Source organism: Pollicipes pollicipes, unplaced genomic scaffold (assembly GCF_011947565.3).
Source record: "Pollicipes pollicipes isolate AB1234 unplaced genomic scaffold, Ppol_2.1 Scaffold_6138;HRSCAF=7277_pilon_pilon_pilon, whole genome shotgun sequence".
In the NCBI taxonomy this organism is placed as follows: domain Eukaryota; kingdom Metazoa; phylum Arthropoda; class Thecostraca; order Pollicipedomorpha; family Pollicipedidae; genus Pollicipes; species Pollicipes pollicipes.
Window position 1 is genome coordinate 23,152,162 of NW_023596818.1, and position 26,827 is coordinate 23,178,988.

General features: G+C 54.4%; 2 protein-coding genes and 2 non-coding genes across 5 annotated transcripts; 2 read left to right on the plus strand and 2 right to left on the minus strand.

Moving 5' to 3' along the window:
- Positions 1–110: 110 nt before the first annotated feature.
- Positions 111–3,942, plus strand: eIF3e (eukaryotic translation initiation factor 3 subunit e). 2 transcript variants are annotated; one of them, XM_037229120.1, is made up of 2 exons: positions 111–199; positions 2,531–3,942. In XM_037229120.1, exon 2 carries the CDS (start codon positions 2,567–2,569, stop codon positions 3,884–3,886), a length of 1,320 nt encoding a protein of 439 aa, XP_037085015.1. In that variant the 5' UTR covers positions 111–199; positions 2,531–2,566; the 3' UTR covers positions 3,887–3,942. The 2 variants fall into 2 exon arrangements, with proteins under 2 accessions (XP_037085015.1, XP_037085016.1); XM_037229121.1 differs by lacking the exon at positions 111–199 and adding an exon at positions 1,389–1,438.
- A 329-nt stretch (positions 3,943–4,271) lies between these two features.
- On the minus strand, positions 4,272–26,624 carry Bulli (regulator of MON1-CCZ1 complex protein bulli). Its single transcript, XM_037229122.1, is given in 15 exon segments — positions 4,272–5,086; positions 5,445–5,599; positions 6,273–6,388; positions 6,762–6,921; positions 8,107–8,285; positions 9,344–9,624; positions 10,272–10,434; positions 10,818–10,923; positions 11,572–11,752; positions 12,378–12,552; positions 23,511–23,519; positions 23,521–23,655; positions 24,189–24,350; positions 25,122–25,253; positions 26,549–26,624. Coding segments are annotated over 14 exon segments (2,043 nt in total). The 5' UTR covers positions 25,236–25,253; positions 26,549–26,624; the 3' UTR covers positions 4,272–4,979.
- Positions 22,217–22,289, minus strand: TRNAV-AAC (transfer RNA valine (anticodon AAC)). The gene has a single exon. It is a non-coding gene; the product is annotated as a tRNA-Val (tRNA).
- On the plus strand, positions 22,450–22,522 carry TRNAA-AGC (transfer RNA alanine (anticodon AGC)). The gene has a single exon. It is a non-coding gene; the product is annotated as a tRNA-Ala (tRNA).
- Positions 26,625–26,827: the final 203 nt, after the last annotated feature.

Sequence of the window (26,827 nt, forward strand, 5' to 3'; positions counted from 1 at the left end):
CCTGGCAAACATTATTTTTATCGACATTTTCTGTTACTAATATTTTTTTCCAAATATTTTATAATACTTCTAGAGAAGGCATGCTGAGCACATGCGCCATGGCTGTCGCATTGAGTGCATGTACTGTGAAACCGTATGGGCCCTGCGTGATAGGTGGGGGTGCCGCCGGGTGAGCTGGACTGGTATATCTTCTGTACAGGTACATGATTTGGTGGCGTAAGTGCATGCGATATTTTGCTTTTTATCAACTTGTCAAGTTTACTTTATTTAGCTGATAAACCAGGTATACCGGTTGAATTGCCTTGCTCCACTTAACGCGACGGTAAACGCCTGTCTTAAGCCCTGCATCGCCCATCTGGTTTTGGATGGAGAACATATATGTTCGGTTGGAAAGGAGTGTGCGTTGCCGAAAGTTTTGGGTGTTTTTTTATTAACACTCAGAAAGACTCGCTGCAATTTATCCTTTCCATGACCATCTGTACTTGCAAGGTGACAAGGGGCACGACCCAGTTTACAAAAGATTGTGATGAGAGACTTGCTTGTCAGCATGCCAAATAGCTCATGTGTATGCTCCATCTTGTGTCCTCATGATAGGCCAGTGGTACAAGCGGACAATGGTACCTTACGTCACAAAAGCACACTGTACATAAATTGTCCTCTGAGGAAGGATGTTTTCTACATAGTCATAAAATGGTATAATCTTACCTTCAAAATTGAGTTAGTTATGATATTGAGCACATGAGTTCCCTAGTGATGTGACAGTTCTGGCCTGCAGATGCCATGGCCCTAACATAGTGAAATTACTGTGCATCAAGAAGCATAAGAAATAAACATGGTCAGCATAATAATTAGATAAGATATATTTCTTTAAGCAATATTGGTTAGCAATATTGCTCATTAACACTCACCCAGGCGGCCTGGTAGATACCCTCTGCTTTGGTGGGAAGGAGGGTCAATTTGACCCCCTGAGATCTCAGGAACTCGGAAAGCTAGATACACCAAATTTGCAGGGTGTCTTGACCTGTATGTAAACTTAGGTTGAAGTTTCAGGCTCCTAGATTGTGACCTTCAGGTCAAAAAGGTCAAACAATGTCAAGTTCCATGTTGGCTTCCACAGTGCCCCCAGAACCTAGATAACCATTTCGTAACAAAAGGTCACATGCTCATTCAAGGTCAGTGACCTTGTTTGACCTTTTGAAGGTCAAGGTGACCAAAATCATGCAAGGTTGCTTTGAGTTTTGCATTTGACTAAGCAACAAAGACTCTCTAGGCAGTATGTTCCTAAAACAAAATGTTGACCTGGTTCATTTTAGGTCAACAATCCATTCTGGCCTCTAAGAAGGCCATAGAAGATGTATAATGCGGTTCCTGCTATCAATGCATTCAAAAGGAGCACCAGAAACCATCACATACAGGAAGCCCTATAGTAACAAAACAGGTTGGTTTGACCTTGGTGTGACCTTTATACCTGACTTGAGGTCAATGTAATTTGCTCATATTACTGTTGTGTTGCCTAAGAAAGCATCTCAGGGATGTATGGCTTTGTCTAACACTGTTGTTGGATCAGATTGAAGGATTCACTAGAAATTGTCTTTGCTGAAACCATGGCCTGACTTTGACCTGCCCTAGGTCAGTGACCTTACAGGGTACATCTAAGTTTTTATGCTGAATGATCTGCTATTCATTTGTCTACAGCTATGCAAATTTTGATGTGGCTACAGCCGCACCATTCAGAAATCAATCTGGAAAAACCTTCGGGGGGTGGGGTCAATTTGACCCCCACCCGAGTGTGTGTTAAGGGCAAGATAAAGGTGCACAAAGTGAGCTTAAAACTGAAATTTGTGACCAAAGGCCTAAATGACTGGTAACTTGTTTAAAAAATAGCCTTTCCAAAAGTAGGAGGAAGGACTAGAATTTAACCTAATCTAATCTAGATAAATCTAATCACTGAAATTGTGCTGAAATTTTTGCCAGGCTATTGCTGCTATTCCTAACATGATGAGCATTAGGTGTGATTTTTTGTAGTCTTGAGGTCCAGCAATGTGGGAAGTCTGCCAAAAAATCATCCATTGCCCTATACATCTATTCCAAGGGTGTGCTGCACTCTGCACACCTGTGTCAAACCTGATGAGACCATGTGGTGCATAATTTGAAAAATGTAAGTTGTATTTTATTGGAATAATGAAATAGACAAATGTGGGATAAATTACCATAGCAAACAGACTATTTCAGCATGCTGGCACTCAAAGTGGGCCAATGCTGACGTCAAATTATAAGTTGTTATGGCGCAATAACAGAGCATAGGAATAATGAAGATGTGCAATATACTGCAACTATATGCATTTAGTTCAGGGTGACTGGGGTTGGCCCTGTCTCACTAAATGCTGTGTGATTTGTGTAGATTTCATCAGTCACATTACATGAAATTCCTGTTGCACCAGTTGAAAACACAAGATGCTGTGCTGGTTAGTGTAAAGGTTAAATTTCTATGATCATAATTTCTCCTCTCACATGTTGAAACTTTCCACAGAGGGCTGGAAAGCTGAGCTGAACTGCGGCCGCGACCATGGCGGACTATGACCTTTCCACGAAGATCGCGACCTACTTGGACCGGCACATGGTGTTCCCGCTGCTCGAGTTCCTCTCGCAGCTGGGCATCTACAACGAGATCGACCTCAACAAGTTCCGTCTTGACATGCTGAAAGGCTCCAAGATGGTGGACTACAATACAGAGGTGTTGCAGAAGGTGTACCCGGAGCGCGAGATCCCGCAGGAGATCGTCGACTGCCGCCGGGAGGTCATGGCTGAGTGGGAGCAGATCAACAATGAGATGAAGCCCATCTTTGAGATATTCAGGCTGGATGAGGTGAAGAAGCAAATCCAGGTGTCGCGCGATTCAAAGCAGCTGGTCGACTTCCTGGTGGACCGGTTCAATTTCGAGCTGGAAATGATGGACACGCTCTACAAGTTCGCCAAGTTCAACTATGAGGTGGGCAGCTACGGCCGCGCCGCCGAGTACCTGTACCTGCATAAGGTGCTGGTGCCGATGAGCGACAAGAACTACCTGAGCAGCCTGTGGGGCAAACTGTCCTCAGAGATCCTGATGCAGAACTGGGATACGGCCGTCGAGGACATGAACCGGCTCAAGGAGTACATCGACAATCAGGGCTTCAATAACGACGCGCAGGCGCTGACGCAGCGGTGCTGGCTCATTCACTGGAGCCTCTTCATCTTCTTCAACACGCCCAAGGGCTACGAGCTGCTCATCGACATGTTCCTGTACCAGGCCAACTACCTGAACACCATCCAGACCATGTGCCCGCACATTCTGCGCTATCTGACCACGGCCGTGGTCATCAGCAGACAGAACCGGCCGAACGCGCTCAAAGACTTGGTCAAGGTCATCCAGCAGGAGTCGTACTCTTACAAGGACCCCATCACCGAGTTCATCGAGTGTCTGTACGTCAACTTCGACTTCGACGGCGCCCAGCACAAGCTTAAGGCATGCGAGTCGGTGTTGTCCAACGACTTCTTCACCGTGGCCTGCCCGGCTGAGTTCATCGAGAACGCACGCCTCATGACATTCGAGACGTTCTGCCGCATCCACCAGGTGATCAGCATCGACATGCTGGCGCAGAAGCTAAACATGGAGTCTAGCGAGGCCGAGCGCTGGATCGTCAACCTCATCCGCCAAGCGCATCTGGACGCCAAGATCGACTCGGCACAGGGCCACGTCATCATGGGACAACAGGCCGTGTCGCCGTACCAGCAGCTGATCGAGAAGACAAAGCACATCAGCTTCCGCGCGCAGGCGCTCACCGACACCATCCGAAAGAAGCTGAACGCCAAAAACCAGGACCATGGAGGGTGGGCAGGCGAAATGTGAACGTGGGGAACTAGGTCACTTTCTCGGACGGTGAATACATTTACCAGGTGTTTGGAGCGGCGTGCTCGCTTGATCTCGGTGAAGGCCGACCCGACACGGCCGGCTAAAACTGACCTCTCCGGGCGACCGGCGTGCGGGTTACTGAGCAACAGCAGGCCTTGGGGCCCCCGAGGTCAGTTGTGGGTCATGGTTAACAAAGATGGCACGTTCTAAAAATAGCGTCCCCGATACAGTGCATCAGTGTTGTAATGTTGTGGGCGGCCACCGCGGTGATGAGTCGTTTCAAACGGCGGTAAAAACCGCCAGCAAAAGCGGATCGCCCGCTCCACAAGGCGGCGCATGTTTACAGTCAGCAGAGGGCAACTTACAGTATCACTGTTGTATTGTGCATCCCTTTCGACCGGGTAGCACCTCAATGGATAGGTTTCAGCCGCAACTGCTGCACACTGGTTCTCATCTGACGTTCACTGAAAGCCCCGTGCCACGGCGGGCGCAACAACACTATCCAGCAACGGTTACACGATCATGACCTTGTGGTTTCATGGATCACGGCGTCCGCGCGGCCAACAGTCACTCGCGGGCACCGTCGCTGCGCATACCACTCCTCCGGTTACCATCCACTATGGGCGAGGTAGACATACCTGCAATGTTATACCCCAATCGAGCGCAGCTCCGGCAGGTCCTTGGCGTACAACGCGCGCATACACAGTCAAGCTCTAACAGACGCGCATGCGGGATGTCGGCAGTACCATTGGCAGACGGTTTGGCATAAAGTCGCCCGGTTCCGTAGCACAGCCTGAGGCTGGCCGCCATGATCTGCCGGCAGCGCCATGGAAGCGTACACACGACCTCAGCGGCTGCACCCGCGGCCAGCTCGGGCCCGCGACGGCTGACACGCCATCGAAAGACGGGCCGACTGCAGCCGGCGATCACAGGTGATCTGCCGCGAGGTACACTGCGCCACCAGCCGGCACTTTCGGCGAAGGATGGTGATCGCGCCCGGTGGGTCAGCCGACGCCGCACCGTCTCGCGGGTGGGCACAAGTTCCGTCCCAGCACGCATCTACTGCGACGCGGTGCGGGGTCGAGCGAGGTCAGAGGCCGTCCTCACGCCGCTGCGCCGCCTCCAGCGCCTCGCGTATGCTGGAAGATGCTCCGAACAGCTGGCTAAAGTGACGTACGTACGGATCGCAGTGCTCACCTGCAGGGGAGGGATGGTAATGATCGAACAGGTCGCCAGGCTAGTGATCACTACCTGCACCTTCACTCACATGGCCCATACAGCAGCAGGGAAATACTTCGGATTCTCAACGCACGTGCCCAAAAATACAGTTAAAACACTACGAATGAGTAACGATGGGCACACCGGCGGGCGAACTACCACCGGTGATGGTAGAAAACGCGACAACACGATGCCGGCCTGTTGACGGCACCTCAATACCAACAATGCACATCCCGTCCTCCCGTGATTAGACGCTCACGAGCCAGTCACATGGCGAAAGACGAACGCTTCAGGTGAGACCAGTGGTCTCGTGACGCGTGCAGCCCGCAGTGCGTACCTGAAAGGAAATCCACCTTCCCTCTGCTTTGGTAGTTTCTTTCCTCAAAGAATTTGAACGTTGTGTAGAAGACGTCACTGTCGCCCGTATTCTTTGCGACGTCCAAGAACTTCCGGGCCGACAAGCTTTCGATCATGTCGTTCTGTCTCGCGAACCTGCGCGAAAACAGGATGTAGCTTCGCGAACAGGTTCCATCCGGTTTTCAGCTCTCGGTATCACTATTCCTGGCACCAGAACATACACCTCGAATGAGGTTACAGCCAGACAGGTTCACTGAAACCGGCTTACCAGGAAACACGACGACAGATCAAGACAGTCATGCCACTGCTTCGAGCTGTTACACTCTGTTGGGTAATCTACAATACCACACTAGTTAGGGCATTTTTGGTCATTGGAGCATGGTCTGCTATATAAAATTCATGCGTTCAGTGGCGACGTGCACAGCGTGGACACAAGCAGCCTATTTCCCCGTAACTTGTGCGAGAGCGTACGCAAAGCAGCCGAGTCATGTAGAGGGACGCATCAGTTAACCCATGTCCACACCTCTCCCATTGCATGACGGCCCAACCCGGTTATGAACAACATGCACACAAACGAACCGAACGCAAACACTAGTGAAAAAACAAAAGTACAGTCACCAAAACTCACCCGCCAGTTGCGGAAGTAAACTGAACAAGGGATCGCATCAGCGCGATGGAGATCATGTATTGTGAAAATCGCGAGGAAAATCGTTTCCCCTCTAAAATGATTTAACTTTCCTTGCTTTCAAATACACTTCCTCCTCAAATAAGGCCGCTCGTAACCCCCAATCCCGGATCCCCCTCTTACTTGAGTGCGCAGGCGACGCAATTCCGTGACAGGAGGACCTCCAAGATCTCCTCGTGAGCGTTCCCGAGCCGGCACAGCATATCCAGCGCCATCTGCTCCGACGGTGGGTACACACTCTGGCGAAAGGGCACACCACCATCACGTCAGCTATGCGATCGGTACACAGTCTGACATCAGCGCGCACCACGCTGGCCCGGCGACGGGCGCAGGCTAACAGGCGCCGCGCCACCGCGTCATCCGAAGGGCTGGTGCACCGCGCCAGCAGACCCGCGTGTACGGAAAGTCCACACACACTGAGCAAAGACAATTTCGAGGTTAGCATCGTCCTATCACATGAGCGTCGCATTTAGATAAGTGACGACTTGACAATGTAGCAACTCGCACATACCCAGAGCCCACGCGGCGCCCGCCGTGGTCGATTACCATACATCCATCTACCGCGCCGTGGCCTCCAACATCCTGCACCACTAGAAACCCCCAGTTACTAGCCTGCAGCGACAGCAACAAGCAGGCCAGCGGCTTCGAGTCATCCACCACGTGGTACTGCAGCAGCTGCTGCAGCTGGTAGAAGCAGCCACGCAGCACCAGCGTGTTGATCAGCATCTCGTACAGGAAGTGCTCCACCGCCAGGCCGTGCTGGTTCAGTGACCTGCAGCAGCGCGGGGACACGGGCTATGGCTCAGCCGAGATCACAAGCCAGTCGAGGGGGAAGGGGACTCAGTGACGACTGCCGCTTTTGGCCCGGATGCTGCAGTCCTGACTCAGTGGAGCCCAATCTCGGTTCGGTCTCACCAAACCCTGGTCCAGGAGGCCATAGCCCGAATCAAAGGTCAAATCCACACGTAGGGCTAACAGGAGACCTGACCGCGACACCAAAAAACAAATTCGGACACGGAGAGATTCAACGGAGGATGATCTAACTCTTCACCTTACAGGAACGGGGCGCATCGCAGAACTTTCCATCCCACAGCAGCGCAAATAAGTGAGACATGCCGCGTCTGTGACGCGCCGTAGTGACTTAACTTCGACTACAGGGGACCTGAGTCTGGACTCAGACTCGACTGGGGTCCTGACCACCCCGGGAGCGGCCGTCGCAGCAGGCCGCGACTACAGGGGACCTGAGTCTGGACTCAGACTCGGCTGGGGTCCCGACCACCCCGGGAGCGGCCGTCGCAGCAGGCCGCGACTACAGGGGACCTGAGTCTGGACTCAGACTCGGCTGGGGTCCCGACCACCCCGGGAGCGGCCGTCGCAGCAGGCCGCGACGCCGTCAGCGAGTAGGCTGGACAGATACAAGGCTGGCTGTGTACTCGGCTGCCGCGCGCGACTGCAGCTGGCAACACAAAAATCCCGCCGACCGCGCAGCTGAGGTCACGAGCTCAACGCCATCACAGTCGTGAAATGAGAAGCACGAGCATATAAGGTATGGGTGGCGCTTGAAGATCGTCGTGGACTAAAACCGACTGCTTGGAAGCAATTCTAATTTTTTGTGTGCTTTATTTCATACTCTTTTTTGCATACCACATTGTTGGTAATGTGGCCTCATGCATGGACACCACATGTCTCATACCACGCTTGGGTGTGTTTTTATTCTGCCCTCGCATGCCTCATACCACGCTTTCCTCATATCGCTCAGACTATGCTGACCTGACACACCCACCTGACACCCGGCTGACACAAACGAGCTGATAGCCAATGACTCTCCTCACCTGACAGACTCGCCGGCTCCCGCACCTAACACACTCGATGGTACGACCAGTCTGCCACCTGCTGACACAACTAACCTGATACTCCGCCGACCGAAGTAAGCTGACAGCCCATAGACTCCACTGACCTGACGCACTCGACCAGCACGCCGGTGACCCAGCGCTGGTCGGCGCGGCCTAGCAGGTCGCGGTCGACCAGCGCCGAGAGCGCCTCGCCGTGCAGGTCGGCCTGGCTGATGACGAACGGCACCGGCCGGGTAGCCGGCAGCGTGGGCGACGTGCCTATCGCCGACACCGGTGTCCCCATCTGTCGGCCGCGACGGGCACTACGTCAGCCCGCGGGTATCGCCAGCCAGCGCCGCAAATGAGGCGTTATGACGACGCCATTTGGAGACGCACGGTGGCGACGGAAGATGACGATATCGGTTCGGAGCTGCGTGACATTGGCGAGACTGTTCAGGGCCACCGCAATACTCTACCGGACAAACGCCACTGCCTAATATCAACGGCGGTAAAGACAGCCGTACTTCCCAGCACACTTCAGGACATTACCAATATTTGCTTGCTGTCATCCCTGCAACACAACTTGGGAAGGGAGAGGTTATCAATGTGACATGCATATAGCATACTGACATTCCAACATCCCGCTCACCCTTCAGTCCGTTACACTAGAGCACAGGGGCCGTGGTGTGGCCGAAACGCCAGCCTGAGATCCCCACGTGCGGGCCGGAGGTCCCACCAGCTTGGCCGTTACGCCTGTCCCAGCCTTTGCGATAACTGGTGAAACATTACCACGCTGCTTACCTCTGATCTAAGCAACGACTCCCTGCTCCGGCCGCTGACCCAGTGACCCAGCTGCTCACCTCCCGGCGTGGCCGTTCGCCTCAGGACCCGGCTACCAGCACCGTGACCCAGCTGCTCACCTCCTGGCGTGGCCGCTCGCCTCAGGACCCGGCTACCAGTACCGTGACCCAGCTGCCCACCTCCTGGCGCGGTCGGACGCCACAGAACCCGGCTACCAGTACCGTGACCCGACCGCCGACCACCCGGATGCGCACGCCCTGACCCAGCCGCTGACATCTGACATGCCGACCCGTGACCCGCCCACCTGACCTGGCTGCTGAGAGTGCTCCAGCTGACGTGTGACATGCCGACCCGTGACCCGCCCACCTGACCTGGCTGCTGACAGTGTGTCCCAGCTGACGTGTGACATGCCGACCCGTGACCCGCCCACCTGACATGGCTGCTGACAGTGTGTCCCAGCTGACGTGTGACATGCCGACCCGTGACCCGCCCACCTGACATGGCTGCTGAGTGTGCTCCAGCTGACGTGTGACATGCCGACCCGTGACCCGCCCGCCTGACCTGGCTGCTGACAGTGTGTTCCAGCTGACGCTGCGTCTGCGCGTTGACCAGGTCCAGCGCGTCGCCGACGGCGCCCAGCCGACCAGGCTGGCGCAGCAGCTGGCGCAGCAGGCCCAGCAGCACCGGCTTGCCGGCGCGCCGCGCCAGCAGCAGCCGCGTGGCCGCCACCGGGTCGGCCAGCACGCGCGGCACCGCCTCCACGGCCACGGCCAGCGTCCAGAAGCAGCCCAGCTTGGCGTCGATGATGATGTTCGGCTGGAAGACCACCCAGGAGGGCGCGTCTGGCGGGCGCCGGTTAAGGAGGTCGCCGGTGTCACGGGGTGGCCTGGTTGACGGAGCCGCTGCCGCCGACGGTATTCCAACGAGCGGGTTCGAGAGCGGATCAGGCAAGGCGGGTCGTTGACAGCAAGGGATACTGTTAAAGCGCGCTCACTAATAAATGAATGGTAGTGTGTTTCTGGCAGAGCGTGCACGTAGTACATGTTCGGCGGGGCCAATAAAGCGCAGCCAGATAAACTCCGCTGCAACACCAATAATGGGTGCAACTATGAGAAGACGGTGACGAAGGTGTCCAAAATTTTCCCAAAATAGGATACTGTCTCACAAATTTTGGTCATAAAATGTGCGTTTCTTTTACCTTTCCCACCCACAAACATCAATTTCAGATCAGGTAGTTCCCCCGCTTCCCCCCCCCCCCTCCACCCAACGTGGGAGTCAAAAGTGTTAGCCACTTGGCAATTACGCCCTTATGGGTGGGTCCATCGCGCACGACGAACCCACGGCGCCGGACGGGTCCATCGCGTCAGACAAGCCGACGGCGCTGGGCGGGTCCATCGCGTCAGACAAGCCGACGGCGCTGGGCGGGTCCATCGCGCCTGAGGCGTCCATTACGCCGGGCCCCTCGGCGCCGCCGCGACAGTGAGGATACAGAGCTCGCAGGTGATGAGCGTGGGCTCGGAGTCGAGGGCGGCGGCCGCTGTCGGCAGGCGCAGCTGGAACGGCCGGATGGCGGCAGGGGGCGCCACTGCCCGCTGGAAGGTCACGCAGCCGTCCGACTCGCCCGACAGCGTGATGTCGAACACCTGCGACGTCTGCCGATGGACGAACCGGTGGCGTTACGCGCATGCGCGGCCGACAGTGGGACAAGGCGGGTGACTTAACACATGCAATGGTTGACATCGGGGTATGACATGGTGACGTCAAAACGTGACGAAAACTGGCGTCTGCCAATCAAAAACGGCGGTTGGCGTCCGCATAGCCAGTGACGTCACTCATGCCAGAGAGACAGTGAGGTGATTCAAAGAAGTCCAAGATATCTTCGCGTTGCTTGCTAACCACACATGACTTAAATGCTTCGGCATTTTTCACACGAATCATTGCAAATGAATATGTCCTAGGCAGAAATATAGCCACAAGCGTGGCAACATTGGCACCAGCCTTCAGTCCTCTATATGTTCGGCAGCGCGTCCCCGACCTTTGATTCCTGGTGATGGACGATGATGAGGTTGTCGATGACTGAGATGGCGAAGCTGCCGCTGGTATTGAGCAACAGGGTGCTGTTCTTGACCATTGCTCCGTCCCTAGCGAAAGGCGGCGACGTCAAAGATCCACCACAGAGTGCATGCACAAACACATGACAAGCCCTCCTTTACTGGGATTTCATAGGACCAATCACCCTTACACGAAAGTAAATCCAAATCGCATGGTCAAAAGCCGCCAGCTTAATTTACTTTTGAGATTCCTTGTTTGAAAGCCGACAGCAGATATACCCTCGCCGAGTCGACGCCAAGAGTGCTGCTGGCTATACCAGGGCACCGCCGTCACCAGCTGAGCCGCTGCGGGGAATCTAAGGCCATCGGCACCCGGCACTGGGCAAGTCATTACAAGATCAGTTGCAGAGATGGTCTGCTCAGACGGATGTGTCCGAACGTACGGCTATGGGTGGGAGCGGTTAATGCAATGGTTTTTACGCAAGGTCAAGACGTCCCTAGAGAAGATTCCCAGTTGTGCGTCACTGGGGCTTTGCGACGCACTCAGCTGCTGAGGCTATATGGTATCCCCTCCCTCTGACCCTGCCAAGAACGATGGGCACCGCAGAGAGTCGAATCGCGTACCTCTGACTTCCCAGGTGGCAGCTTAATCACCACACTATCGCCCCCCCCCCCCCTTGCCATTTGCAAAGGCCCGTCAGCTTGAAATTACCGTTAATCCCCTGTTGTACCACTAACCTGTTAGCCTGGTGCAGCCGGATCTCAGCACCGTGGCCGGGGCTGGAGCTGGAGCTGGGCGAGCCGGCGGCGGCGCCGTGCTGCAGCGCCAGCACCGCCAGCTGACCGTGCAGCTCGCACAGCGTCACGTCGTGCGCGTGCAGCGCCAGCCGCGCCGGCCGCGGCACCTCCATCAGCTCCACTGTCCCATGCACCCGACAATTTTGTGTCATGATTTGTTGTTCATTGTTGAAAAATTTACACCCCAGGCAACACATTTATCTTAAATTTAAGCGATTTTGGACGGCGCAGCATAACGAATTGCAACCATTCTGCTCAGAAAACACGACTGTGAATCAATCATGCCAGATTCCGCGCTCAAAAACCAGATATCCCTGAACACATTCCAACCTGGGGAATGCAACAAAATGGGACCAGAACGGAGCAAAGGTCTCCTGGAGGGACTGGTTGAAAGAGCCGACACAAGACGAGCATAACTAAGTGTATCGGTGGTACATTTAGAATGCGTGCAATGCCAACACAATGAAAATATGAGCGCATGGTGCAGGGCCAACTTCGAGAAATTTCATTCGCCCCGATTACGACTGTCATTTACTGTACAATGAATATGCTCACAAGCGCTATACGTAACTACGTTATTCCGCAAGTGGGCACATGCACCGGCAAGACCGTAACCTGGGCCGCACTCTTCCGAGACAAGAGCGGGCATAGTCCATGCCAGCGGACAAAAGTTGCAGTTGGAGCGATCACCAGACTAAACAACGCAGCGACGCTGAGCACCCCACGGTCGTCCGGTCGCGTATTACCATCAAACTTGGTTAGCTTGGTCATGGTGCCTGGTTTGAAGGTGAACGGCTGCAGGGTGTTGCCCAGCGCGCCGCTGGATACCAGCAAGTAGGAGAAGCGGGCGGAGAAAACAGACCAGTTGATGGATAAGCTGCTGTTCTTCAGCGACTTCAGCTGCCGCCGCGCCGGAAGCACCTGGTGAATAGGGATAACACCAAGGTCATGAGTTGACTTGTGGAGGAGGTTGGTATGTAGTTGGTATGGGTCTGCCACCAACCCATGCCAACTAACACCAAACGTCGAACTCAACGTGGGCCGAAAAGGGAGCATGTGAACAAGATGGGTGGGTCCCGATCCAGAAACCGGGAGAGAAGTACTGAAGCGAAGTAACGCAGATGCTCCGTGACATAGGACGCCACTATGTCAGAACGCGGTCATCTGTCGGATACTCGCCATGGTCCTAGCACTGTGGCATTTCCTGATCCCAGCAGTGACATGAGCGTGCAGCCTGGGCATGTCCGAGCCGTAGTCGGCAAACGACAACCTCCTTAAAACTTTTGACCCGGTGAGACGATTTACACAATCCAACGAGCACTTTGATGGTCTTGAAAGCGTGATTTGTCCCATCAAAATCTTTTTGTCACCTATCATACGCATTATTGCAACTACTGGCTTCAGTTCGCACGCCCGGTAGACTGATAGGGAGACGCCAGTTCACCGCAGCGGAACAGATCCAAAAGCTCAGAAGCAGGTTCCATCAACGAGCTCAGTGACCACGCTTCAAACAAGACTCTGGGCAGGTCCATTTGCGAAAACATCATGTGTAGCGTGCCTCTCTTCCACCGCATCCGACCGCGTCTAGGAGTGAAAAAAGGTTTTCTACACCGCAAACGCTGTTTATGAGCATTCGTCCGCCGAATGACTTGATCAGCTGAGTACCCCGACGCCCGTGCTTCACACGTAACGCGTGCCGCGTGCCGCGTGCAGGGACGGCCGACGGATCGCCTTGACCCCGCCACAGCCCTGCTCGGTCACGAAGCTCCCCTACTCTGCCACGAAGCTCGGACCGCGAGGGCCGCTGCAGCGACAGGCGGCGGCCGCTCGTCGGACCCGGCTCGCTCCGTCTCCCGGCCGTTAGCTGGCGTCGGTCCAGAGTTGAGCCCGCCGGGCCGTGCGTGGCGTTTGGTGGTGGTCCAAGTCGAGGCTGGACGGGGTTAGTTGAGTCCGATGCCGTATGTACGGTCCGAATAAGCGTTTTTAGAAATTATCATTAGTCAGACACCATCCTGGGACGGTACAATCACAGCAAAGATAAAGTCCTTCGCGCTCCAGTGCGCCTCATTTCTCAGACGTTAATCCTGGAGGCTTAGACTGTAACGCAGCACATAGCTACTGTGTGGAGCAGTCCTGATCCACGCGCAAGCTTTCGCCAGCGGGAAGATCAGAGAGGTAGAGTGATTGATGGCCGGCCCATTCGTTCGACGTTGTGGTAGTGAATCTCCGCCGGAATGGAAGTGAGATCAAGAGGCTGCTGAGCGGTCGGTGCTGCTCGCAGGTCGGATAAAGAGGCTGCTGAGCGGCCGTTGCTGCTCGCAGGTCGGATAAAGGGGCTGCTGAGCGGTCGGTGCTGCTCGCAGGTCGGATAAAGAGGCTGCTGAGCGGCCGGTGCTGCTCACAGGTCGGATAAAGAGGCTGCTGAGCGGCCGGGCCCAGGTCGATAAAGAGGCTGCTGAGGCGGCAGTTGGCTGCTCCAGTCAGATAAAGGGGCTGCTGAGCGGTCGGGTGCTGCTCGCAGGTCGGATAAAGAGGCTGCTGAGCGGTCGGTGCTGCTCGCAGGTCGGATAAAGAGGCTGCTGAGCGGCCGGTGCTGCTCGCAGGTCGGATAAAGAGGCTGCTGAGCGGCCGGTGCTGCTCGCAGGTCGGATAAAGAGGCTGCTGAGCGGTCGGTGCTGCTCCCAGGTCGGATAAAGAGGCTGCTGAGCGGCCGTTGCCTGCTCGCAGGTCGGATAAAGGGGCTGCTGAGCGGTCGATGCTGCTCGCAGGTCGGATAAAGAGGGCTGCTGAGGCGGCCCGGTCGGCTGCTCGCAGGTCGGATAAGGGGCTGCTGAAGGGGCCCCCGGCCGTTGCTGCTCGCAGGTCCGGATAAAGAGGCCTGCTGAGCGCCGGTGCCTGCTCGCAGTCGGATAAAGAGGCTGCTGAGCGGCCGTTGCTGCTCGCAGGTCGGATAAAGAGGCTGCTGAGCGGCCGGTGCTGCTCGCAGGTCGGATAAAGAGGCTGCTGAGCGGCCGGTGCTGCTCGCAGGTCGGATAAAGAGGCTGCTGAGCGGCCGGTGCTGCTCGCAGGTCGGATAAAGAGGCTGCTGAGCGGCCGTTGCTGCTCGCAGGTCGGATAAAGAGGCTGCTGAGCGGCCGGTGCTGCTTGCAGGTCGGATAAGAGGCGCTGATGCGGCCAGGTGCTGCTCGCAGGTCGGATAAAGAGGCTGCTGAGCGGCCGGTGCTGCTCGCAGGTCGGATAAAGAGGCTGCTGAGCGGCCGGTGCTGCTCGCAGGTCGGATAAAGAGGCTGCTGAGCGGCCGGTGCTGCTCGCAGGTCGGATAAAGAGGCTGCTGAACGGTCGGTGCTGCTCACAGGTCGGATAAAGAGGCTGCTGAGCGGCCGGTGCTGCTCGCAGGTCGGATAAAGAGGCTGCTGAGCGGCCGGTGCTGCTTGCAGGTCGGATAAAGAGGCTGCTGAGCGGCCGGTGCTGCCCGCAGGTCGGACGAGTGGGTGGTAGTCTTCCGTCACTATTTGCCCAGGCAAATAGTGACGGCTCGGCAATATATGCGAAAAAAGCGCGGAATCCGTCGAAGCACGTAAGAAGATTTAGTCCTCACCTTTACATTGCATGAATTTCTGGAATGAGCGCCCCTGCAACTAGCGCTCGTCGCGTGAGCCCTGACACCACCATTCGAGCGTGGAGCTCCGGGTCAACGGTGTAATTTCACGGAGAAAGCCTTACGTACCGCAGCCCTCGCAGCAGTGCATTCCTAGGACAGTCAGCACGCGGGACGCGGCATGTTAACTTTTAACCGTAAAACTATGCTGTTGAACTGGACTTCCACGACCGAGTGGGAGTCAGAACTCACGCAACAAGCGGCTCAGCGTGGGCGCTGATCCCAGAAATCTAACCGGCCAAAAGGAAAGGGCAATTTTTTATTAAACGCCGCAACCAATTCATTGGTTTTATTTCGTGCATCTTCCTGAATTATGGCCAAATGGGGATAGAGGACTATCACCCACTCGTCCGACATGCGAACATCACCGACTGCACAGCAGCCTCTTTATCTCACTTCCATTTCGGTCAAGCTTTACTAGCACGCCATCCAGCGGATGGGTCAGCCATCAATCAATCCGTCTCTCTGACCTGTCCGCTGCCGAGAGCATGCGGCTGAATCAAAACTGTTCCGCACAGCAGCTTTGTGCTGCGCTACAGTTCAAGGTTGCAGGGTTATGCTTTGAAAGATAAGGCGCATGGGACGCGAAGGGAATTTATTTGTGCTGTGATTGTACCTAAGCAGCCGTGTCTAGACAGCAATGGAACGTTCATGCAACGTCCCCACGCAGACAGAGGTCCCAAAGACAGTCACAAGGCCTTTGAGAAAGAAATCCATTTGGGTAAGATGGTTCATACACCGAATGATACGTTACTAGTAGCTTACTCTGGCGTGTCAAGCGGCCTGCTCACTCGATTTCATTCATAATACCGCACTACACTCGATTTCATTCATAACATTTGGTGGCATCCGTGCTGAAACCAGCATCTGTTCTTATTTATCGCACATTTGACGCGTCTCCAATACGCAATGGCCATTCGATGACTGATTCAGGTTCTTAGCCCGTGCGCATCCTTTTTTTCTTGTTTCGGTCACAACTAAGTTTACCGTCACAATTACTGGCGTAAAACACCGGACTAAGGACGAGGCACCTTAACGACACTTCCCCTCTCCCCTCATCCCAGGTCAAGAAACCAACATTATTTGCCGATGGAATTTGTGCACAGATATGATGGGCCTAGTGCCCATAGTTCCAGCTTCACAAAAAAGGTATCCACTCTAGCGTTGTGTTTGCCTGACAGTAGCCTCTAGTTTACATTCTCTAGTTAACAATGATGGTGTTCAAATGGCATCAAATCAGTGTAAATCCTACGGAAGCGCAGGATAAAAATGTGGTCGAAACTTGATAAAAAGCACGTCTGTCGCGCGACAGTTAAAGCTTACAAAAAAAACATTACGCGGTTTTGCTAGGATCGCGGTGTTTTTGGGACTGATCGCCACAATCGCGTGTCATTCATTACTTAGCATTATCACATACGGCGGCCCGAAAAACTCGAGAGCGCAAACAGCGCATCCGCGCACAACAGATTGGGCCGAGCACGCCACGGCACGACCCGGCCGCGTTCGATCCCGTCGCGTGCCGGTGGGCGGACCCTGCCTGACGACCCTCGGCGGGTAGGCGGACCGAGCGCGACCGTCCAGCGGCACGGATGACAGACCCTCCCCGTCCGAACGACAACGTCAGCGGCGATCGCTGGTGGTCTCGTCGAGCGCCAGGCCGGTCAGACTCGCGTCGCTACAGCCTCTCTCCGCAGCGCTCGGCCGCGAGGCTTCGAAGCTGCTGCGACAAGAAGCCCGACCTGCGCAGAGTAGTTCCACGCCAGGCCGCCTCCGGCCCCTCGTGTAGTGCAGCCCGCGTCGTGGCTTGGCGGCCCAGCAGCACCATGTCCGTCAGCGACACGCGGAGCGGGAGCCGTGTCGCCGACAGCAGCGGCTCCGGCGGCTGGCAGCAGCGGCCGCCGAAGCCGCGCTGCCAGCCGCCCGGCCAGCTCAGCACCACCGGCGTGTCCATCGTGCTGAGCCGGCAGGCCTGCTGGCCACGCCGGCTGCTCTGGTCGCTGGTGCTGGCCGTGCTGCTCGTCGCGCTGGTCGTGCAGCTCAGCAACCCGCTGCGGCGGCTGGCGCGCGGCGGTGCGGTCGTCAAGTTCTCGCGCCAGTTCCTGGACCGGGTGCCGCTGCCGGCGCTCACCGTATGCCACAGCAACCGGCTGAAGAGGGAGGCGCTGGAGCACATGAGCCGACCGGGAACAGGGCTGCACGACTGGCTGGACGAGACAACGCCCGCGTTCTCGCTGCTGCGCTGGGACGAGTTCAACCTGGACGAGCTGTTCGCGGAGGCGAGCTACCGCTGGGAGGACATGGTGGTCGAGTGCCGGATCGGCGCCACCGATTGCGCCGCGCTGAGCGTCGTCGAGCAGGTGCACACGCCGCTGCTGGGCGCGTGCGCCACGCTGCGCACCAACGCCACCGTGCGCGAGGCGTTCCTCTCCGGCCAGGTGCGGCTGGTGCTCAGCGAGAGGGGCCGCTTCGGACCGCACGAGCACGACGGCTGGACGCTGTTCCTGCACCAGCCCGGCGTCGCCTTCTCTAGCTTCGCGATCTACAGCGGCATCACGACGCCCATCCGGCTCTTCACCAACAGCTCCATCACGGCCAGGGTGACGACGACCGTCTACAGCCTGTCGCACGCCCAGAGGAGGTGCGCCGACGAGCCGGCCGAGGCAGTGGAGGTGTGCCTGGAGCGCTGCTTCGCGAGCAGGACCGGGGCCGGCGCGCCCTCCTGCAGCATCCCCTGGCTCGCAGAGAGCGCCGGCCGGCCGCCCTGCTCCACCTACCAGCAGTTTGTCGACGCCTCCGGCCTGGGCCGACTTCACTCACTCGACGAGTCGACCATCGCGTCGGCCATCGACGGCTGCCCGTGCCGGTGGCCGTGCGCCTGGCGCCAGTACGACGTCGGCACGCCGTACCGCGTCGGCATCGACGAGACGCGTGGCTCGCTGGCGGCCCGCCGCGGCCGGCCGGGCCAGACCGTCACCGAGCTGTCGCTGTGGATGGACAACACTCTGCAGCACACCGAGGAGACCGAGGCCTACCCGCTGCATCGGTTCCTCTCGGATGTGGGCGGCGGCCTGGGCCTCATGATCGGCGGCTCGCTCCTCACGCTGGTCGAGCTCGTCGACTGTATGGTTTGCCTCTATTGCGGAACGCGCAGGAGCGGGTAGGGAGTGCTGTAGCCGAATCTTCCGCTTGGTCAGCACTTTCCTTTCTTCTTTCTTTGCACACTTTCCCAGAGAGTCGCAATGTAAGCCATTGTCCTTTCGGTGTCTACAGCGAGAATCACCCTCTTTGTGACACTGTCTGGTCTGCCTACTGCGACAGTCACGGCTACATCACCGTCCGAACCGTGTCTGGAGTGAGGAACGCGGCTTTGTCCCACCGTGCACTGGGCCTTCTGCGACAGCCGTGGTCTCCCCACTGTCCAATATACGTCCGCCGCAACAGGCACGTTTTTTAAACCGTGTTAACTGTACCTGCTGCAACGATCCTGATTTCATCGAAGCGTCAAAGGTATCCGTCGGGCATATCACAGTTTTGACCATCATCTCAATCATATCTGCTAAGTCACACCGACGTCCCTGCGTGCTTTGCCTGCAGCGACAGTCCCGGTCTTGACCACTGTCTGGGCAGCACTATACATTCGCACGGTTGCTCCATCGTATACCCTGTACCTACGACGATGGTCGTGGTTTGGCGCATCATTTGACCTGTGTCCTACTATCTTGGCCCAGTATTAGGACGAGGAAACCCACCGGCCGAGCGATTTTTCATACAAATCAGAAATGTTGTCATTTGGGTCACCCGCTGCGTCCGTCTCGGCAAGCAGCGCTTCTGGCGTCCTCGCGGCTACTGGTCGCCCAACTATGCAGCTTTTGGCAGCTGGTAGCAAGATTAGTTCAACGTCGTGCTGTCGACAGTTTCAAACACTTGAGGGCACTATATTTGATTAGACGGCGCATGTCTGCAATGCTGCAATGTCACCACCGTTCCACCTCATCATCCGATCGCCGTGTAGGGCGTGGCATTTCTAATCACGGATAAGCTGACGAACGCGTGTCAGACACAGGTGCAGACGGCGGGCATCCGACGTCACAGCCCCGGACCAGCCCGCGCCGACGGAGGACGACACGGACAGGCGTGACGACATGAGCCGTCTGTCGAAGCGTACAGACCGCCGCGCGCAGTCGTGCTCAAACCATGGACCTGCCTAGCTGCGGGCGCTGTTAAGGACTGATATCAGATCACAACCCGCGAGGGCACACACGCGAAACCAGCCGTGCAGTGTATGCGGGCGTACTGTCTGGAGATAAAAGAACGATCTCAACGATGTACAGCCCATAGGCGCGCCAGCAACAGACCGGGGAGCAGTCCATGCTAGTTCTGTCAACATGGAATGTCAAATTTCAGACGCCAGCCTCAAACAAAGCAAGCTGCTGTTTAAACCGAGAGATCGGGACATGGAAACTACGTAGGTGAACTGCCGAATTCATTGCGTCCAATACCCACCCCACGTACTCTGGCGTTTGTTCCAATGCTTTCGCCACAGTCACCAGAAACGGGAAAAGTGAAAACTAATTGAACAAGTCGATTAAAATTGCGAGATCACTGCAAGCTCAAACGCAGCCACATCTCTGCCATAGGCAACTAATGTGCAGACCCTAAATATCAGCGCCCTTCTGCCTGCTGATTTCGTGAAAGTGGGGCATTCCAATGGACTGAGAAGTCTTATCCACATGGGTCCCTACAGAGACGGTGTCTGCTCACTTATGCCTGGGCATCATCTGCATGATAATCACCACATCCATCATCGCCTGACTTGTGTTGCACCGCGAAAGGCGTCCTTCTGCTGCTGTGACGATCTCACTGAGCGTGCTAGGACAGCCATCGCCGCAACTACTATCCCATGCCTGTCACACCTGTCGCCACGGACTCGGTCTTGTCTGCCGAATCTGTGCCCGCCACAACAATTATGGTTTTCCCATAGTCCACTTTATCTATGTTGCGACAGCTACGGTTCGGCCTGCCGTCTCTGCCGTAACAGTTACGGTTCCGTCGCCGTCTCTGCTGTAACAGTTACGGTTCGGCCTGCCGTCTCTGCCGTAACAGTTACGGTTCGGCCTGCCGTCTCTAACGTAACAGTTACGGTTCCGTCGCCGTCTCTGCCGTAACAGTTACGGTTCCATCGCCGTCTCTGCCGTAACAGTTACGGTTCGGCCTGCCGTCTCTGCCGTAACAGTTACGGTTCGGCCTGCCGTCTCTGCCGTAACAGTTACGGTTCGGCCTGCCGTCTCTGCCGTAACAGTTACGGTTCCGTCGCCGTCTCTGCCGTAACAGTTACGGTTCGGCCAGCCGTCTCTGTCGTAACAGTTACGGTTCGGCCTGCCGTCTCGTCCGGGACTGCCGCAACAGTCACAACTTTCCTACGGTCCAATCTGCTTCCATCGGGTCACAGCCCTACTAACCGCCCGAGCAGATTCGCTGCGACAGCCGCGGCTTTACCCCACTGTTTGAACGGCGTCTGTTACAACTGTTACGCTTCTGTCGACCACCTGCTGCTGCAGCGTCTGTTACAACTGTTACGCTTCTGTCGACCACCTGTTGCAGCGGCGCAGACAGGGTGGGGACGTGACAGGTACGAGGCGTGCGGATGGCCGCGTGTAAAATGTGACACGGACTCGCGCCACCTCTAATAAAGACCGGCAAAAGGTTCGCGGCGGCAGTCCAGCTTGAGTGGCTTCACAGATCATTGATTGATGGTGACTAATTTCGGACAATTTGACGTCATGCTTTTTAATTAACTATTTAGGGTCAATATTTTAATACGACTTTCATGAAGGGGGATACGAGTACCGGCCCGGAGTGTTACTGGTTAATCTGCAACGGAGAGGCTAAATGTTTTTAATTCAGTATGCATCTAGTCCCTAAATATTCCCTGAAAGTGATAACATCTTACCCAAACAAAAGCCAGCGATCAGTATCCTAGCCAGCGACAGAAGCCACATTAGAAAAAAAACTAAATAGTACGGGCGTTGCGAACCGATGCGAAGTTCGCTGTAAGGGGAAGCACGAGGGTTTCTGGTGGGGAAGGACGACAGTTTAGCGCAATCATGCCTGTGCCAAGAGAGACAATTCACCAAAATGGCCAAAGGAAGCGCGGAATGGAAACGTGGAGTGGATTTTATGACATGAACTGACATGCACGACGTATACTGGGTTAAAAATATGCATTACAGCATACAAAAACAGGGGCAGTGCATCCACTAATGTCAAGTGAGCAAATACGGCCGAGATACTGAGCGTTCGAGGCTGTTTGTCGCTTATATGATCCTGTTCAAAATAGTAGGAAACAACGCGCATGGCAACGGCATAGCCATCATAGCCATAGCCCTGTGCTAATTGAGCTTCGTTGCCTGGTTCAGGTCAATATCACGACGCAATCCATTTTCAGGGGGAAATGGACCAAAAACCGCTGGGAAACCTTCCGTAAAGTGTGCATGCGCTGCCTCAAGGTACCTCATTCGAAAGAGCAAATGACGGAACAGGAGCAACTAACTGGCAGCATCTGGTCACTTAGCTGACGTTTGGTGCACTCACCAACTTCGGATGCGTTCGGCCTACGGCAAGTTGAATAGCCACGCTCATGCAAGCACATCATATCATTCCTGCTATGTCAGCCACACCTCTAATTGTTGAAAATCGTCCAATGGCAATACGGTCTCGGTGACCTTTTCAAATATTTCGGAGAAGGTCAGGCGTTGCTGCGCAGTGCCCGCGGCCGAGCCAAGTAGTCTCTCCGCGACGTTCCGCGCCTCCCCTTGCCCCGTACTGAGCAGTGAAAGGCAGCTTCCTGTAATCCTCGTACCCGTACCAATATGAACGCCACATGCCCATCCATAATCATTAAATCATTCAAAATCGTCAGCTAAACCATGTTTCCGCCCGGGATCGAACCGGGGGCCTTCCGCGTGTTAGGCGGATGTGATAACCACTACACCACGGAAACCCTTAAGCGTGACCTACAAGCCGACTGGTCAGAAGGCAGCGGCCGCCGACGGCTGACCTTGGTTTGACCAGTTCTTCGGAGGCGGGTTCACCTCAAGTGAAAGCTAACCACTCGGTCAATCATGACGCTCCAACGAATGAGTTCAAATGCAGCCGTCACAGGGGCTGTAGCTCAAGTGGTAGAGCGCTCGCTTAGCATGTGAGAGGTACGGGGATCGATACCCCGCAGCTCCAAAAGGTCTTTGGACTTCGCATTTTTCGAGGTAGAGTCGGGACACTTTGTTAAAAGTGACAAATAGCGCTCACTTCTCGCCGCAAGTTGCACCTCTTGTTTGCGTTACTCCTCTTATTTCACCACTCTGAACTGTCACGGTCACGGTCACGGTCACGGTCTCGGTCTCGGTCTCGGTCTCGGTCTCGGTCTCGGTCTCGGTCTCGGTCACGGTCACGGTCACGGTCACGGTCACGGTCTCTGTCTCGGTCACGGTCACGGTCACGGTCACGGTCACGGTCACGGTCACGGTCACGGTCACGGTCACGGAACAGAACCCTGTAATTCCCTGCGCACATCAAACTGTGAACAAAAACCGCTACCCTCGCTGATGGCTTTGTCGCCCGTCGCGTCTGTTTGCCCTGCATGCGTGCCGCTGCCGCCACCTGCTTCCAGTCTAAGTGAGCCTCCCAGCCTTCCCCAGCCTCAGTCAGCAGTCTCTCTGTGCGGCATAACATCCCAGCCTGCGCTGCGTTCTCCCGCGTCACGGTCGGGACCTGGCCGGTACCGAACCTGACCCGCCCGGGCCGAGTCAGGGCGCCGTCGTCGCTAGCTGTCCGCCGCGGGGGCGTCAAAGGTGGCGCCACCAGCGCACCACTGGCCGGCACATAGTGGCTACGTGTGCCTTTGAAGGCGTGTCACTCGATGGCCACCTTTGAAAGTTTCAGTGGACCGGGGCAGATGCAAGTGAACCATCGCCTAGAAACGAAGTATGAGAGCCTCAAGATGGTCACGGGAGGTCGAGTGCCCCTTAAAAATTATATTAAGCACAAGTACCCGATGCAAAGCTCATATGCTTACTCAGGGCCTAAGAAATTATCTAATTTGCAGTTTTCGATGAAAACCTGACATTGTATTGGTGATGAAAACGCATGGCAGAAACAAACATGGCACTGATATAACCGGCGACGCACCACGGGTGACATCTGGCACGGCCCCGCTGCTGCCCACCTGGTAGTGCTTCGACGCCGCGGTCTGTCACGTACACCAGCTCGGTGTCGGCCACCCAGACGAAGTCGAGTATGGTGGCGCTGCGACTGCGGCAGCCCTGCGAGTACTCCACCGTGTCCGGCTCGCCAGAGAAGTTCACATACTCCTGCCCACACAGAACGCAACAGCGCATGACGCTCAGGGCGGGGCGACGGCGATGAGACGTCCGGCCGACAACCACAGCGCCAACGGAGGGTCACGTGTTTTTGTCAAGCAAAGCCGAAGAACGCAAAGGTCTTGAAACGTTTTAGAACATGTCTTTTCGTTGCCCGTGAGCGTGACTTATGTTTCACTTTTAACGGGATGCGAGTATCCGGAAGATTTTGGAAATGCATCTAGCATGAGAACCCAGACCTAACATGCATCATACCCACAAAGCAATGACATTACCTCCAAGTGCGCAACACCTCGTCAAGCCAGTCGCTAAGAGTCGAAACGATTTACTCAGAGCGAATTCGGAAAGCTGCTTCATGACGATACAGCTATTTTGGTACCGTGCCCGGACGCTGGCGCGTCGCCTCAGTCCGACTGCGGACGTTTCAATGACAATGTGAACACCGTAACTAGGCCACCATCTAACAAATCGTGAGTGCCCGTGAGCAGTTCATGTGCTCGATATGGGATGTTTCCCAGGCTCACCACAGACGTCTTGTTCCGCTGGATTGCCAGCACCTTCTGGTCCGGAGAGAACTTGATCGATATCACGGGGCCGCGGTCCTCCATACGGAAACTGGCGTTCCTCGTCGGGTCCAGGCTTTTGGCAACCACACCGGTGGCGCCACCCGAACGGACGGCAAAAATCTGCAACGCACGCATCCGTGCAGAATGCCCTGGCATTATGGAATCCGGAACTGGTGGGACGCAAGTGAGCTGTTCCGTTTGGAGGAGGCAGGCTTGTCCTCCACTCCAGGAGATGTCGGAACCCACCCCGGCATAGGTCGGTATCGACTCATAAATATGTCGGCATTGACTACGGAATATGTCGACATTGACTTGACTCAAACAAAATATCTTTGATCTATGGTGCAATCAGTCCCTATGAAATTTATTGTTATCAGGGCCAATCTCCGGCCAATACAATTTGCTCCACTGCATTGGCTTGGTTGATGAACTAGGTATACTTAAAATGTGGCTCACAAACATGGTTGTGATATGGATAGCCATGCATGTGTGGCTTATAAATGCACCATCAAGCTTCTGATGATTTTATGACCTGACCATGCTCACACAAAACTGTTAGAGCAGTTTGTTTTATAAACTGTTGCCACTGAAATCAACTCCAACAAAATGGATCCCAAATTGAGCTACCCTGCTCAGGGTCCACATCAGTCAATCACATCCATTATGGATGTGAGATGGGATCTACCCTACCAGTATGGATTGAGCATACCTGGGAGATGGAATGTCATAGGTTAATACAACCCATCTGAATTGCACACAGTACTACTTCAATCCCTCAGCATTGTCACAATACTGAAGAGGCAAACTCATCAAGCATTTAATAAAAATGCTGAGTCCATCTGGCATAGCAGACTGCCATGTATTATTGTCACAAACCATTAATAATCATACCTGCTTGTTTGACTCATCAAAAAACACAGCAGTGACCTTGTTGACTGGCTCAAATCGAATCAGCTCTGTATTCAGGAACAGAAGGCTGTCTGTGGACTCCTGGTCCACAGCCATTGTAAACAGTCAGAATGCCTGTAAAAGTACAAGTCACTTTAGTTCTCCTGTAAAAGGAAATCTGGAGAGGTTCACTTTATACAAATTATTCAAGAGCACATAAAACACATGCACTGCATCACTTGATATTCTCCCAGCATATCTAGGTCTGTACATAGCCAGGAATGTTTGCAAACAGTCACAATGCCTGTAAAATTTAACATATAGCACAGCTGCGAGTACATTATTTTAGAGCTGCAAAATAATGACTGAACACATGAATCCCAAGTGGTTCCATTATGCATGCCCAAAGTATGCCAGCTTCTCACTTAACAATTATAAGGACCCTGCTACCTAAACAAATCATATGCAGGAACAAGAAAATGTACATTAAGCTTTCAATTCATCTGATGCAGTCTAGTATATCATGATGTACAAAGAGCAACAAATAAATACAAATGGATAATGGTGTGATCACAAGATATCAAATGCACTCAAACATTGGTGCTTCAGACAAAAAATATAGATATTTAGTAAAAGAACTGTCAAAACTTTAGAACCTGTTGGATTAAAAAAAAATCATGAGAATGACATGTGAATGGACTCTGTGATAAAAACAGTGAATGGAGTTTCCAGCAAATTAACCTGATCCATCTGTACATGGATGAATCAAGAGGTAAGTTTTCCAAACAATTAATGTTACAGCAATGATATATCTGGCAGTCTTCAGTGGAATCTCTCCAAGGTTGTTCAGTGAAGTATTATGGACTAGGCAACTTGGAACAAACACTTTCTGTAAGGATGTGCCTACTGTGCCAGATGCCTATGCAACATCTGAGTATTGAGACACGAGCTTGTGTGGCATTGTCAGGCCAGGTCAAATTACACTGGATTTTTTATACCCTTAAGGATGCCATACCTTTGGTGTATTTTGGCCTAAAATCATCTCTGCAGCATCACAATTCCCTGAAATGTTGATAACCTATGATATGCACTAGTGCCAACCATGTTCCAAACTCTCAGCACTCTGATTTACCATGTACACTGCGTGAGTGTACTGAAATTGTTGCTGTGATGTCACTCTCACACCAGAAATGCACAGTGTAGCAAAAAGTTGCCCCTTGGGTCTTAGCCAAACTTGGTTTAACCTTCACTGGTGCAAAGACATCAAGGCACAAACGATATATCCAGGGACCTATGGCTTCAGTATTCGAATAAACGTGATCTTGAATCACGTTGTGCAAAACTTAATGCTTTGATTTTTCAATCCATTAGTTTTAATACTGGGAAAATTACACCAAACCCAAGCACATACACCACCACACAGATCTTACCAACACAGGTCACAATATCAGAGCGCTCCCTGATGAGTATTCTCACTTGTAACTGTTCAGCCATCACAGCTCACACTCAGCGTACATGAATCAGTTTGTTTCCAAGGGGCCAGGTATGACTGAAAAGCGTCATATCAAGCAGCACAAATGACGGCCATATCCGTTTACCAGCTACCAAACCCTATCTTCCCTTCATGAGGGCCACAAACGTAAAAGCTATTAGTAATATGAGCAGTCTCTATACCACCCTACCCTCAACAGCTCAGACGGTTTCGCGCT

Excerpts from the sequence above, each read along its gene's own strand:
- eIF3e (XM_037229120.1), top strand. The coding sequence starts at position 2,567 with ATGGCGGACTATGACCTTTCCACGAAGATCGCGACCTACTTGGACCGG.